Source organism: Strix uralensis, chromosome 3 (assembly GCF_047716275.1).
Source record: "Strix uralensis isolate ZFMK-TIS-50842 chromosome 3, bStrUra1, whole genome shotgun sequence".
NCBI classification, from domain to species: Eukaryota; Metazoa; Chordata; class Aves; order Strigiformes; family Strigidae; genus Strix; species Strix uralensis.
Genome location: NC_133974.1, coordinates 96008245 through 96024405, shown reverse-complemented (window position 1 = coordinate 96024405; position 16161 = coordinate 96008245). Strand labels below are relative to the sequence as shown.

Here is a 16161-nt window from a genome sequence, read left to right as displayed (position 1 = left end):
CTTTAAGTGAACTCCTGTATTCCCTATGTTGTTCTGAAAGAGCAATGAATGAGTGCTTTACTCAGGGCCTTTTTAAGGTGATCCTTGGATATGGTAACCTGGTGGCTCCATGATGAGCTCTTTACCGCTGAAAGGTGTGGGAAGGACACGCTTGTGTTCCACCATTTCGTATGTTTCCCCAGAACAACCTGTGAATTTTCTCATCAGCTCTGCAGTGACTGTGTCACCTAAAGAGCTTGCACACTCTTGGCCAAAGAGAAAGACCCAGAGCTTAGCAAAAAAGTGTACCCAGACTCCAACTCACCTTTAAGACTTTCCAGCAAAATGTGCAAAAAATGCAACTACAAAGAATTTTACTGAGACACAGTGGGGGCAATATATCTTTAATTTTTTTTGCTTTTGTTTTTTAGTATTACAGTATATTCTTATAAAAAGATACAGATAAAAAGGACACTACAGGATTTGTACATTTAATTCACTTATAGTCTTAAACTGACTAAGGAATGAGGATATGCCAAGGCATTACAGCAGCACACAACCTCCCACTTCAGTAAGCAGCACGGTACTTTCTAGCTTGGCAGGCAGGGGCACCTCCCAAAGTGACCTGCGAGTTTCAAGCTGAGTGGGCTTGCAGGGGAAGAGAATGGCTGAAGGTGGGGATGTTTTGGCAGGGAGGTGTTGAGCACAGAGTGGCTCAGGTACCTGACATCCCCTTAAAATTCTCCTAAAAACTGCAAAGGTTTTTAAAGAGCCTGTAAGGAAATGGCTTGTCATGGAGGCTTTTCTAGATCACTTGGGTGAGAGCTCCTAGTGGTGGACAGCTGAAAGGACCAAGCCCTTCATGAGGTCTGTGGAACACGTAAACAGACGAAACTGCCTAAAGGAGAGTTTTGATCCAGATGCTGCTTTGAATTACACTGGTGTAAACCCAGAGCAACTTGTACTGGTTGCACGGGATCTATTCTACATTACCACCCATAACAGAAGACTCTGGTCTGGAAGCATCCAGACTCTCTCATGAAACGAGGTGCCAAAACACCATGCTAGACTGATGGCATCCTTCTCAACAGGCACAGTGAGCAAAAAGTGGCCAACTTCAGGGGATACTGGTCATCAAAACTACTACTTAGAGTAGTAGATAGATTTTTATATATATATACACACACATATAAATTCTATATTTTCAGTTGGCCAAATTGTGTTACCCAGGTTGGCCTCCTCAACCTTTGATAACAGAAACTAAGGTAGCCAACGGAGGCTACCTTTTTGCATGGCAGGCAACCAGAAATTTCCTATGTCAAGTACAGAAGCCAAGGAGCCATGGCCAAACACCTGGTGATTGCTAGAGACTCCACGGGTAGAAAACCAACCAGTAGAAAGATTTTGTTTACCCTGGATAATCAGGGTAGGTGGGGTATAGGAGGAGAGAGGGGAAGTGGAGGAACTTACTCTTCCTCAGCCTCAGCCTTGAAGATAAGAAGGAATATTAGCTCTGAGGAAGAACTGTCCCAGTTTGTCTCACCAGCGTGTTAATCCTGGTGAACCACTTTTGCCCAACTCTGGCATTACGGACAGAATTTGTGTGAAAGGGTGAAGTTTGAGCAAGCAACTGTGCAGCTTAACTCTTCTCAGTCTTCTCACCATGATTCATGATAAGAAATAAACAGGTTTTAGAGAAAGTGTTCTAAAATAACCAGTCTGCATCAGTTCATCACATGCTTTAAAATGCATGCTTTCCCAGAACCAGGAGCACCAGGGGCAGAGGGATTATGACAAAAGCAAAAGGAAAGTCGTTTTCTTCCCTCCCTTCCCACACCAAGACTGCTCACACACATCCCCTTGCCAGCTCAGCTTGCTGCACAATAGCCGAGCCAGCTGTCTGGCCAGTGTAATGCCCTGGCACGGTCTCAATAGTCTTTGCTGTAATGCAGTGTATACATACAAACATAGCAAACTAAAATAAGGCAAAATAAATAGAGGTGTCAGATTTACAGGTTCCCCTTAGAGATTCCTAAAACCTTTTTTTTTAAAAAAAATCATTTAACCCCCAAACAAACAAAAAAAACCCAAAACAACCAACCCAGAAACAAAACTGAATATATCATGTACATCATCAACTGTACAACTGATCTCCTTTCCCCTCACGGAAACTCCTGACACAAACTTCTCCCGTGCAACCCAGCTCAGAGCATGAGCTTTCCTAAAGAAGAGGAAAGATTCAGCTAGTGGGGCTGACTGTTATGGAAACACCTGCCCCACAGTCTCCCACCAGGGTCCCTCGCGATTCCTTTCCCTTCCTCAGACACTGTGAACACGTTACAGAAATGCTTCTGAAGGACACTCAGGACGTCTTCCTAGCAGAGATTCTCTCACCCCTGAACACTAGTCCTACTTCTGCTCTTGTAGGGAACCAGTGCCTGGACAACAGCTGTGCTGCAGGGAATGGAAGGGCCTTGCTGCCCTGAAGTCACTTTACCTCGTAGCATTTCCAGAGATGTATGACCAGCTGAGTAGAGTGACTCAGACCAAAGGGAGTGGAAGGGGAAGGGAGTTCTTCAGGTCTTTTCTGGAATCATCCTTATGCAACCTGCTTAAGAACAATGCAGAGACACAGAGGTGAGTGAGCACTAGACTTCTAGGGACAAAGTCTGGAGAGTTAAAAGGTACCTCCTCTTCTAGGTGTGAAGAACTTCATCATAAAGTTAGCAATGACTACATTTCTGCAGGAAGCAGAACAGGCCCTCGATTGTACCCTTCTTTCTCACATCTCCTCCTCTTCCACTTATTTCCAAAGACAGTGTGATTTCACTTAAAATGCTGGTGCTAGGCACAGGTGCCAGGACAACAGCAGACCCTAGCTCTTCTCCAGCTGTCAGTGTGATAAGATTATGCCTCAGTGTTCTACCTCACAACTGATTGCTATACATGCTCAGGCTCTGCTAGCGCTAGAGGACAAGGAATAAGATTTTCCTTTCTCCTTCAGCACTCAACTCTACCACAACTGCTGATGAAGAACAGAGTGAGATGAGAAGCAAGGACAATCTTGGCTTCAGCAAGAATCTGACGCCAGGCCCGAGAGCAGAGCCAACTTTTTTTCTTATCTTCTCTGTGGTCAGCCTCATCTTATACAGCAGACCTCTTACTTAGTCTCTCCGCTTTTCACCACTTAAATGAAATCACCACTTGCCTCAGTGTATAACTGAGCTTTTCCAAAACCCTCTTTATGAACGTTCACCATGGAGTCAAGAGCCAGGGCAGACTTGTCCAAGCATGCTGAATGAAGCCTTCAGCCACCATCACAGATTTAAAACAGGGGTCTGGGGCACTGGAGTGCTGAGAAAGTTGAGGTGCGATGAATGAGGGGCATGACTCTGAGCTTTCTGTCTGTCCCAGTAAGTATCCCACAGCTGATTTACAGGAGTTGCACAATCTCTTACTATTGGTGTATGAGTCAAGGAGGTGGCAAAACCACAGCAGCTTTCTTTGACTCTGTCAGCGTGGCTGGAGCACCGCGTACCATCACACAGGATCTCCTTAAACTGGGGTTCAACTGTGTACACAAATGGACAGAGGGCTTATCAGTCTCTCTGTTTTTGCTACATTTGTGGCCTGGCAAAGTGACTTCAGTTTCAAAAAGCGCAGCACAAACCTGGTTTGACAAATACCGGGGAGGGGGGAATGCTGTATTTATATTCAAGGGTTTTGCCCTGAGGTGTTTCTTCTCTGACAGCACTGCCATGCTGACAGTCTGCTTTATCAAACAAGTACCTGGGGAGCAAGCAAGCAGCTGTAAGTTGGACAGAGCCATGAGTCACATCATCTTGCACCAGGGCTGACCTTGGCACTACACCTGAATTTTTGGGTGAGTCCTAAACCCAGGGAGAACAAAGAGGGGAAAAAAACCTACAATGTTCTAATCCCTAAAAGCATCATCTTTGGAATTCAGGGATTATCCAGATCTCAGCTCAACTCAATATACCAATTTGGCACATATTACCACCTCTCATATGGCTTACATGGTATAGGTTATATGGCATGCTTTAAAACAAGACAAACAAAAAGAGCTGGGATATAGCACGTCTACTTCAGGGAGCAGCAAGGAGCTTGTTAATATAATTTACAAGAGACATTTCTAAAAATCCATTTTGTAATTTAAAATAAAAATGCTTTAAAAAGTGAGAGTTTTTCTTAAACTTTCAAAAACCTTTACGAAATACAGTCTTTCTTCTACAAGGTGCTTGTGTCCGCTGCAGTGGGCTTTGCTGTTAATAGCTAATCCCAAAAGGGGAGTGGGATAGTGAGGGAGGAGAATGCACCCAGCTCTTGTAAGATACCAGCTCTTTACGATGAGTATTATACAGAGGCGCGGCAGTCTGGAATGTTGTAAATAGGGAAATTCTGGGGTGGGAGACTCGAAATTCAGTAAACAATGAAACATTAGAGTTTAACAATTCTGACTTTTTTGCTTCTTTCCATAGTTCACATAATTATTTTACTCTCAAAGTGTTCAGAAAACCACCACAGTTTGCTTCTCCAATATCGGTAGTGTGTAATACTGATCAGGCAGCGTGCATGGCAGAGGAAGTTCTGTTCTGCAGACTTGGTGCAGAGCCTGAGGTTAAGTGACATTCAGAGAAAAATCAAACCAAATGATTAAAGTGACAAATAGAGCTTTTTTCACTTCCCTGGAATTCTTTGATAATTTGTGCTGTTGCCTATTGGTGCATAGTTTGTAGATGGTGGGTCCCTCTTCTCAAATGTTCTCTCTTCTCTGCTTTTCTTCCTGTCTAGGAGGAAGAATCCATCACCACTTCTTTCTTTTCCTCTTTTCCTTGTCCAGGGAAGATAATAAAAAGGAAGACAAGATTCAAAAAAAAAAAAAAAAAAGCCCATGACAGCCCACACAATCCAATCCCTTTCCTAGTGCCATGAATACACACTGAATTCAGGCTTCTTGGGGTTCTTTGCTTTTTCACTGTGTGTTTTATACATGTAGCCTAAATACAAATTTATTTTTTTCTTATGAATTAACCCATCTCCAAAGCCTGCTTAGCTTACACAATTCTGTGCCCTCCTGGAAAAATTCTGTTTTCATTATTGGACCCTCTGTTGGTTCATCCCAAGTGATCCCTTCAAAATTAAAAAGGCTGTGGGCTCCAAGGCTCTCCTTTGACACCATTCATATCTTACTGAGTTACATGATTCCCCTAGGTAGGAGTGGGATGTGTTCAGTGAAGGTCAGCTTGTTAGAAAGACCAGTTCATGCCAGCAGCATTCACAGCTAGCATCAAGTGGAAAAGAAATCTCATTTTTTGCAGCCAGTGACCCTGTTTGCGTTTTGCTACTTGTGACCTGTGGATTACACTAGGGAGCTCCCAATTTCCATTGGGCCACACTAAGAAATCTTGCACAAACGGGTAAGAAATGTTCCTCTGTTTCCCTCCCACTCTCCAGCAATGACAACAGGCTTCAGTCATCTACCTGTAACCCTAACCTGGCAGTGGCTTAGTTTTCTAAAGAAAAGCCAGAGCTTCTTTCCTAGAAGATGCATTTCATAGCTTCAAGGCTCAACCATCAACAAATTCCAGAAAACTGCTTCTAGAAAAGCAGAATTCAAAAGGCTTTTGCAAAGTATTTTATGTTGATCCTGATTCTTGAATTTCAGTTTGTTCCAGAACCTGATTACTTCCTTCTGAGCATCACTTGCTTTGGACAGTGTAGGCCACACAAAAATGCTATACAGAACATGAGATCAAAAGCATTTTTTCAGGTGCTAATCAATGGCTTATAAAATCCAATTCTGGAAGGGAATTGGAAACCTCAAGAACCACATCTTGACAAGCCCCTGAAGGCCAGTCTAGATCTGGAAGAAGCGACAGGTATTTACAGAGCTGCTCTGAAATTAGTCTTGCTTGTTATCAGCAAGATGGAGATCATGACTAGCTTTCACTTTGGCACACAGAAAATGATCTTTCTCCAGCTGTGAGGCAGTCCACAAGGCCCAAGTACTTTCTGTCATCACCATGAGGCCTTTGATGACACAATAAACTCCCAGAAGCAAATCTGTCAGCTTTGCATGGCCCAGTCACAGGCCCTGCTGGTTCCACAGAGGCACTTTTATAATGGTTCAAATTAGGAGCACAGAAGAGGGATGAGAGGAAAGCTGATCATGGAAAGGTAACGTCTCTAGCCACAGACCAAAGAAATCCTTTGGGGCAGCTGTCAGCCAGGCGCCATCGCACACATTCGTCTTCCTTGTTTTGCACGTTTTCAACACCTTCTTTTGGTTGATTACTTTTCTTCCTCTTGTAATTAATAATTTAGCTTTGTCACCACCCGCTCCCGGCTTGTCTCTAAGCCTTGGTTCCCTGAACGCTTGCGGTTACGTTTGAGCTTGGATAAGTCTTTGTCAAAGACTTCACCCGACCTTAATGCTGACACCAGGTCATCAAACTCCCCGCTCTCTTCAGAGATGCTTCCAGCTTTCGCTTTCTTTTGTCGCCTCTCTTTTTCCCTCTGCTCTTTTAGCTGTGGAGAAAGACACAGAGCTTTAGGTTCAGCTGACCGAGATGCTAGATGACTGCCAAGAAGCAGCTAAGATGCATCAGTACAGTTTAGGGAAAAAAAGAGATCAGGAGGCTTATCCACAAGGCCATTGCCTGTGCCAAGAGGAACAGGCGACCATGCTGGGCTTCCCTTCTTCCGCACAGGCAAGCAGAGAGCAGGAGAGATGAGGAATGAGTAGCATTGTATGTTTGCCTCACAAAGCACTACCACCCTGGAGCAAAGAGGCCACGTGGGATTTGTCTATGTTGCTGCTGTTCTGCACTAATTTTACAGTAGTATAATGCCAGCAAAGTAGCTATGCCAAATGACAGTCTACAAGTGATGCAGGCATAGGTAATTACTCAGCTTCTGGGACGATGCTTGCAGTGACCTTAGTGTGGCAGCATCCACTATGCTGACAATACCTAACCTAGTGAGTTTAAAGTTAGTTTGGATATGCCTATACAAACTACAGTCACTGCTATAGTCACAAACAGCTTTGTGCTTGGGACATTGCTAGTTAATTGACAGGCAGTAAGGCTGCAGTCCTGCAGGAGGAAAAGAAGAAAGGAAAAACCCCAGAAAGCCACAAGCTAAACATACTGGAGAATGAAAATTGTGCGATATATCAAAACATCAACAGAAACCCTATTCACCAAACAGCCCATGTTTGTATGGAGGCAGAGTGATGCAGTGATGGGAAGAGGAAGGCACATTGCCTCGACTCTGGAAAGAGAAACTGGTTATAAACACAAAGAGCAATGAAACAGAACTGCTGATTTTACAAATCATTGGACTGGTCTGCCTGTCAACATGATGCCCTTGGTCTCCCTAGAGTAACTCCAGGGAGCTCAGTTATTCCCCTCCACTGCTCAGCTCCAAGATTAGTGGAACTGGGAAGGGATGGATGTGACAGACAGGAAGCAGGTCGCCTGCTCTGCGCACTAGCCCCACGTTGCAGGAAGACTCCATAAGCAAACTGCAACCTCTCTCATGGTCTATTAGGCCTACAAAACCATCTTTAACGGTGGGCTCCTGCACTTTCCAGGCCGGCTGAGAGGAAACTTGAGCCTAAGTCCTGGCATTTTATCCCTCTGTTGAACAGTTAGGCAGCTGGCATCCTGGCGTTTTACCCCTCTCCTCTTCTGAAAGGCACAAACCAGTGCTTTTGACACAGCAAACATTTAAAGCAGCAACTCCCCACAGCGAGGCCTGGGGCCATGGCGGCAGCCGGGATTAAAGCGCCGGCGGCAGCGGGGGTGGGGGGAAGGAGGCAGGGGGCTGCTGAGCCGTTCTCAGGCCTCAGGAAAGGCTGAGGTTAGAGGGGGAGGCTGGTTCACACGAACGCCTGGGGACACACACGTCTGTCTCCCAGCAGCAAAATCAACGATGCACAAAAGCTCTCGCCAGACACAGCCCCAGTAATCAAGGCGTTAAGGCTGGCCAGAGAGAAATACTGCCAGTGTGGGCTGCAGGAGGTGCCAGGGCATTCGTCGCGTCACTGTACGCTGTCAGGCGACAGGCATGCAGCAGATGATGATGGAGTCTGAGTGGAAGCTGACCAGCTGGCAGGACTGAGGGAGATCTGGTCCCAGAGCTTTTGCAGAGAGCCTGCAGCCCGAAAGCAGGATAGTCTGGCACTGGGCAGGGGCAGCACCATCCTGCAAAGTGCCTGGGCAGAACAGGCAGGGCTAGATTCGGTAGGAGCCAAACAGTATGCCCTTGAGAGCTGAGAGAACAGCCAGCAGAAAAACGTCATCAATTTGTGAAGTAAATGATGCCAAAGAGAGGTAGCAGGGAGAAGGACATAAAACAGTGCCAGCGACAGGACACGAGCATTGGAATTGGCTCTCTCAACCTTTCTCTCTTGAGACATGAAAAGGCAATGGAAGGAAACACCTTCCTGTGCCCAGGTCCTCACCATGGCCTCCATGCGTGCCCTGCGCTCCTCTTCTTCCTTTTTCTTCCTCATGTTCTCCAGATCTTGCTTGGCCTCTGCAAATGACTGTAAGAAAGTGTCGAAGATGCCAAAAAATTCATCTGGCTGCATCTTGCCCTCGCTCTCTCCAAAATGCTTCAGTGCCTTGGCATACTGTCAAGGGGGCAGAAAACACAAGAGCAAAAATTAGGCAGGCAGTTTGGTGAAGACAGCAAGGAAATCTTATGAGTAACCACACATGTAATTCAATACACTCTGAGCATTCATACAGCAAGAGCAGAAACTACCCCCTGGCAACAGAAGTGCCTTTCCTTAAGGCAGGTGCTTCTGCTCTTCTGGATATCCTTTGGGCAACATGGGGCAACAGTGCTGGAGAGCACTAGCTCTCCACTTATACAAGAAAAAACATGTTCAGTGCCTCAGGGTGATGGAGTAATTTCAGAGGACGACCATCTGGCCACATCTCAGCTGCAGATGTGGGACAGCAGGGGCATGGAAGGCAGTGAGCTAGCTAGGGAAACAAGTAGGTTTAGTCCATCTTAACTACCAAACGCGTAGTTTTAGCCGATCCTTTCCCCTTCCACTTTCCCCTCAAATCCGCTTTTAAAATGTCTGGAGTTTTTGCAGTAATGTCAGTCTGTCCTCTCAGGAGCCTTTTGCCATGTCATCCATCACTCTGGAGTCCTCTGAGTCAGGGTGTTGCCTGGGAGAGAGGAGACTATGGACAGACATGGCATGAGAGAGGGGCAAGGAAAGCAGCCAGAGCTCCCGGGCAGACTTAAAAGAGAGTGAATACATCACAAGTGGCTTTTATTTTTAAAGGCAAATGCTGAGGCTGCAGGATGCATGTGGAGGCAGCCAACTGGCAGGACTTCAGTCACAGGGCAGTCCTGATTGGGATATGGTAAATTCACAGCAACCCCTGGCTCATGGACATCAGTTCTGCAGCAGTTGTACTCTCTTTGCTCTCTCACACTCACAAGCATGCCTCTGTACCCACCAAAATGCACTCAAATGCATGCACATACAGTCTGTTAACAGCATGTATGCATGTGTCCACTAAGTCCTGTATAAGTGTATACATCCAAAAGCTGTATCGCTGTCCAACTGCCTTCACTCACACACCTCTGTATCACAACAGGCAGCACCAGCAACACATTCCTGACGGCACTGGTGCCCTGATGCACAGCTCCCCTAGCATTCCCTGCTTCGCTTTAACACACCACCACTGAGCAGCAGAGCATCCTTACAGACCTCAGCATTTACCAAACCAAACCTAGACTTTCCCAGGCTATGAACTGCCTTTAAACTCTCTTGTGCATGTATTCAGCTCATACTAACACAGCCCAGCTTCCCTTTCTTTAGGTGGGTGCTCTTGCAGAATTGAAGACAGTAAGAACAGTTCAGGCTCCAATCCCAAGCAGAAAATTAGTTTGGAAGCAGGTCTTATAAACCCCTCTGGCCCAGTACTAGGTAAAGCATAAACAATGTGTCCCCATCAACTGCAGGGGGAAAAAAATCTCCAAGGAAAGCGGCTTCCTTCTGGCACAGCCTGAGAGATTCGGCATCTCCCCTCCTCTGCTTTCCCTGCCAGGCCCACAAAGCAGTTTGAAGCAATAGCTTCTTTTTTTCTTTAAAAAGGCTGTGTTCTCAGCCAGAAACAAACAAAGAAACCCAAAGTATCTGGGGAAAAAAAAAAAGTGTTGGAAGAAATGCAAGTTGCTTTGAGCTACCAAACATGGCAGGAGTTGAAGGAAGCACTACAGCAGCAAGTCATGGAGGGATTTCAGAGTATGGAAACAGCAACAGATTACTACTCTGTTTTAACTCCTTTTCTCTGAAACCTCTGAAGACACTTACACACAAGTATGCACCCTACTCCCCCTCCCACCCCTCTCTGTGTATATGTATTTTCTCTGTATATAATGTACACATAGTCTGATTGAATATTAGGAAAGTGCAGCAGTCTCACAGTAATCTACACTGACCAGAACCAGCTCTTCAGCAGAGAGAATGCAGGCTGTCAATACTGCGAAGGGAGATAAAGCATCTCCATGTGCTGTATTTTCTTGGCTTGCCTGCTCCAGCATGCCAATCAGCCAGGGAAGCAGGAGTGCGGGAGAAAGACTTCAGCATGGGCATTGCCACTGCTGCTTGAACACATAAGAGTGCCTGAAGCTCATTGCTCACAGGACATGTGCTACCTGGAATCTCTTCCCATTTAACTGGCGGTTAACTTCTGTGAGAAAAAAAAATAAAGCACAAATTAAGAGCAGTGACTAGAGCTGCTAGCTACAAGGAAGGCTTGCCCACCTCCTGTGAAGCTTCAAGTCCAGGGGCAGCCCACAGGAGATAGCTGTTGTACCTAGTGATGCACTGCCTCCATCCCCTGTGTTCCTCCTGTGCACAGCAAAGGGGAGTGAGGGGGCACACAGGAACTGAACTGGTTGGAGCCAATGAATGCCCACAGGGGTTTCCTAGTCTCTTAGGGAGGCTGGGGGTTGAAAAGGAGGGGGTCTTTGCCTGGGGCTTCCTACATACATGGAAGTCTCCATTAGAGGGTGGTGTTGTCTGCAAATGTTCTGCATGTGACCTGTCACCCAACTACCAGCACCAGCTAGTTCTTGTCACACTGGCACAGGGGCTTTTGCCACTGCCTCCCCACTGACACTGAGAGAAGGAACAGTGGTGCTGTGCTGGAAAGGCCCAGCAGCCTGGGAGCCTTCCAGAGACACTCATGAGTAAAAGGTGTTGTGATCTCTAAGCAGCAGCAAGGAGGAGGCTGAGAACAGCCCGTCTTTGGTGCCTTGTAACATGGCTTAGTAGGTCACAATCACTTACTGTAAAGCAGTGAAAGATGAAAAGCAAAAATCTGTGAGCTAGACATACTAAAATAACTACAAAAGAGAAATCTGCAGTTCACTGAAGTAAACATTCTCCTTCTTTCTCTACCCCCTCCGGAAAAAAGCTGACTGAGCAGAGGAAGGCAAGTCAGGAGATCCAGCCTCTGCTGCCAACTCTGCCCATGATGTGGCTTGGGAACCCTCTCTGAGCCTTCCTTTCTCCGTTCGTTACAGAGCAGAAAGTGTTGCTCCAATAATCTGATATAGGAAACAGCAAAAAATCAGTTGTTCACATCTGTAGGGCACTACATCAATTCAATGCATTATTTGTAAAGAGAGCCATGCTCTCTTTTCACTCTTTAAACTGCCACAGACCCCTCTGTTTTTATTACTTCTTCTATTTCCCCATAGCTCTGATTCCACAATCATGTGTGCTTTTTCAAAGCACTGGTGCTGGGATGAGGGGCAGTGAGCTGCTAGAGGCAGCCTCCTCAACCCTGGTACGAAGCCCAGGCTCCTACCCGCCCACAGGGGCTAAAACCACACTGCCTGCCTCTCTCAAGGTGTAAGGGGCAGCAGGGATCAGACCGAGGTGCTCTGGACCCCAGCCCTCTCTTCTGCTCTCCACCACAGGATTTGTGTCACCCTGTACAAATCACTCGACTGCTCCATGGGCAGATTCCCTGCTAAACAGTACCTGCTCTCACGCACAATTGTGAAATCCATAGCTAAGTCCTCATGGGAAGCAAAACGCTTCCCAGAATTTTGTGACACACTGTAATATCAAGGAACAAGGACTGAAACTTGCTTATTCCTGAAGTCATTTGGGGACAGATGACATGGGCAAAAGGAAGATGGAAAACTGTTTCAGCAGGTTTTCCACTGTAATACAGGATGGTATCTCTTTTTTTCATTAAAAAATTCATTTCCACACTGTAAGGGCCCCCAAGCTCCATGATATAACAGGTCCATGAGCTCAGTGCCAGCTCTGCTTCCTCTGCCAAACTTTCCACTGAATTCATCCTCTTGCCAAAGCAAATCGTTTAGACAGTTGTTTATTTTAAAAAGCCATTTTAGCAGGGAGAGGGAAAGCGGGACAGCAGCACACACACTCTTTGCTGTGCTTGCCAACGAAATGTTAAACAGTGGCAGAAGAGCTCTGGAAATAGCAGGAACAGGACTCTATGAGGAGGAAAAGCAGCCATGATAAAAATTTCCTGCTGTTTCTGCTGTCTGCTATTGCGGGAGGAGCCAATGCACGAATGAATTATACCATGTAGCCATGCAACATGAACTGTCTTCCCCAGAGAAGTAATCTTGAGGTTGCTGGTATGAAGACTCCAATCCTATATTGAGGCACTTCAAATAAATGTCCGTCTCTCTATGGGACAGGTTCAGATCAGTTAATGGAAAGAGCCCGGCCAGTTTCAGGCAGGGCTGGGCCCAGCTCTCCTTGCGCATAAATGCTCTTAAAGGATTCTCCCAGGAGTTTGACAGTGACTCTGGCAACCCCAAAATCGACATACAGGTGCTATAAACATTTCTGATATGTTAGATGCTGACCTGCCCTGAAACATCTGCAGTTCTAAGTTACTGTACAACAGATACATAATTTATTTACCAAATGGCTGTTTCTCACAGCAGGTTGTGGTGCCTGCTCATGCCCTTTGTAACATGCCTCATCTTGACTTCCTCAGTCTCAGTCCTGTTCCGTTCCTTATTCATTAACCTCAGTGGCTGACAGAAAATACCAGTCCCCTAAAATGAATGACTGGAGTGCACAGCCTGTAATTGGCACTTGGATTACAGTATTTCTGTGTGCTTCTTAGCAGTCTGCCATTAATGACTATTTTCTTAAATGGATTTTTGTCTTTCAGTACCTTGCTGTTCTTCAAAACAGTTACTATATGTGTTAAGCTTATTAAATACATGTGCAGAGTCTGAACTCCTTTCTACATGATGCTAAACACCCTGCATGAGAGGAGCTGTCATGACAAAGACTGGGAGTGGACACTTTTCTTACCTGCCTCATCAGCCTTGCCCAGGCAGTAGCCTCCATTGTGCCTCTATAGAGAGGCCTAAGTATGGTATTCATCACAGGAATGACAACACCTGACTAAGCAGATTTTGTTCTAGGAAGGTCCAAAACATTTTAAAAACAGGTTTGTTATAAACTGAGCACAAAGTAGAACATTTTTGAAGCAGCCTAACAATCTAAGTTCATACCTGTCAATATTTAAGTATGTTGTAAAACTTCATATAGGGCAGATGTCACCCTTTTCAAGTAGGAAAATAAAATTCATACCATGGGAGGTCACTGTTCCTCTACCTGGGCATTTTCATTGCTTCCCCACAGGAAACACAGGGAAAAATTTTCACGAACAAAATTCAACTCCATTCTGTTCTTTCTGATGCAAAAAAAGTCAGTTTTTCATCTGTTCAAACATGTAAAAACTGGTGAAGGATTCCAGGGCAGAATTTCACTTTCTCCTGCCCCCACCTTCCAGTTTATGGGAAATGGCAGAAAACATTATCCCTTGATCTAATCTATATATTCCCTTATAAAGTGGTATTGAAAGTGAGAAAAACACAAAAAGAACAAGAACCAGCTGTGCTAGGGAGCCTGCATAAAGACTTGGTCTAAGTTTTCAATCAGTTTTTAACCAAGCCATCTGTTTACTGCATGAAGATAAGTACAGTTACAAGGCTTTCTCTGCAAACATGGATGCCAGCATCTGACAACCTGGCCCTTTAAATTTAAAATACCACTTCCTCCCCATGGCCACTAACTGTAAATGGTCCTGTTTAAGCAAAAGGCCAAAAAAAGTACTGCATGGGATTGTGAAAAATATCCTCTACAGAGAAGGTCAGCACCACACCTTGGTAATGGACTGTTACCATAACTAAAAGGAATAAAGAAATTACTTTTGCTAATACTAAAGACATTAAAAAAAAATTTCACAGGTTTGAAAAGATAATTTGTATTGTTTTAAATCCCAGCTGAGGAAACATGGCTCTGATTAACTCATGGCAATCAATTAGCCACATCTATATTTAGAAGGATATCCAACTCCAGCTGTTAAAACTAGGGCTTCATTATTATTAATAAATCTGTGAACCAGACCAATTCTTCCTGGGCTCATTAGGCTATTTTTAAAAGTCCTCCCTCTCCCACTACCTTTTTTTTTTTTCAATTTGCTTTGCTTTGAGAAATCAAAAAAGAACAGGATAATCAGATGTCTTGGTCCTTCTCTTCCTTTAATTGGCTAGTTATAGTAGGTTTCCATGGTAAGAAAAAAGCTTGTGATTCAACAAGCACAGAGAGCCCATTGAGGTTGGAAGATGTTATAGGCTTTGCAAAGCACATCTGGTTTGTTGAAAATTTCCAGCTTTTTCCTTTTTTTTTTCTTTTTTAAGAAAAAAAGAGGAAAAAGAGGGAGAAGAGAGGGGGGAAAAAAAATATGAAGCAATCACGAGAAATAGCTCAGCCTTAGTAAGGACAGACAGTTCCCTTTTAGGAGTCCAAAAGCAGCTTTTTGGCAGTGGAAGAGCCAAAGCCATAGGTTGAGCAGAAGTTGGAATGGCATGTGTTCAAACATAGTAAGGGTGTGTGAGGAGAAGGTAGAGAAATGTTTCCTAAGCATGTTATAGTCATTAAAATAAAACATCTCTTTATGTAGAGTGCTTTATGTTGGCTATGTCTAAAAAAGCATGCAACAACTTCCAGGCATATTGATCCGTCTGTAGGGAGATTCTCTGGTTATTCTTAAAGCGAAAGAATGGCATTTTTCCTGCAAGTGCCTGATCAAGAAAAGTTGCATTGCTGGGGTGGACACATACTGCTTGCTGGTTTTTAACCCCTGACTGACCTTGTAATGAATCTGCATTGGGCTTTTGTCCTAGTGTGTGAAAAGAAAGGACCACTGCCATCTGTAACACCAAACCAAAAGTGGGCAGTCTAAGCCAAGGACAGAATGAATTTGCTTCCAGAAATGTGCACCTAACTATAATGAAGTTGAAAAATTTATCCAGTCATAAAACAGAAGCCACCAAACCATAGAAAAGTGAGCTTTTCTCAGTAAATTTAGTGAAGGCACAGAATGTAAAATATTGGTTTTGTGATTGTAAAGCCAGTATAGTGTGAACATTATTACGTTGGAAGAGGTTTGAATCTTCTCAAGCAACATGACAACAATGAAAACTTAGGGATGTTATTCTCCAAAAATTTCCTTACAACATTCACAAGTGTTAGACTGCCCAGCTTTGCCTTCTAAGTGCTGTAATAACTACTGCCTGACTGGAATTTGCCAGGGCAGCTAGCTCTAGCTGACAGCCAGTAGCTCCTGGTGTTTGCAGCTGCAAGTCAGTGTTACCAATATTATCTCCACAGCAAGGAAATGCTTTTGAATTACAAAATGACATTACTACAGAGCAATTGCATGAGGGAGGAGTCTTACTGTTCAGATTCTCAGCCTGTATTTTGCCTATCCATCAAAATCTAAGGCCTACCAATCCAATGGCACAGGTTTCATTGATAATGCAATAGGTCCCTTAATGCTACAAGCACTGACACCACTGGTGGAAACAATTCAATCCAAAAGAAATAACGCATTTGCTTCATAAAGCCAAGCACTTTTAACATGCCAGCCAACAAGGGCAGATTTGCCATTACATATTGTTTAGTTTAGAACTTGCTCTTCTCTAAACATTTTCATATGCTTATGATCTTTTCATACAAATTCTTCCTCATTCAGCTGAGGGACAGAGAGATGAGTGCCAGACTCCAATCATCAGCAAAGAACAAGCATCTCCTTAGTTGTACAAATCTGGTAA

At 44.7% G+C, this 16161-nt stretch overlaps 1 protein-coding gene across 5 annotated transcripts in view; it reads right to left on the bottom strand.

The window, feature by feature from the left end:
* Positions 1-367: 367 nt before the first annotated feature.
* Positions 368-16161, bottom strand: part of DAAM2 (dishevelled associated activator of morphogenesis 2) — a 235247-nt gene continuing 219453 nt past the window's right edge. For all 5 annotated transcript variants that reach the window (XM_074863489.1, XM_074863488.1, XM_074863492.1 and 2 more), the window contains 2 exons: positions 8468-8638; positions 368-6528 (listed from right to left, as the gene is read on the bottom strand). In XM_074863489.1, the coding sequence (XP_074719590.1) occupies positions 6313-6528; positions 8468-8638 (387 nt within the window). In that variant the 3' untranslated portion in view covers positions 368-6312. The remainder of the gene's footprint in view (positions 6529-8467; positions 8639-16161) is intronic.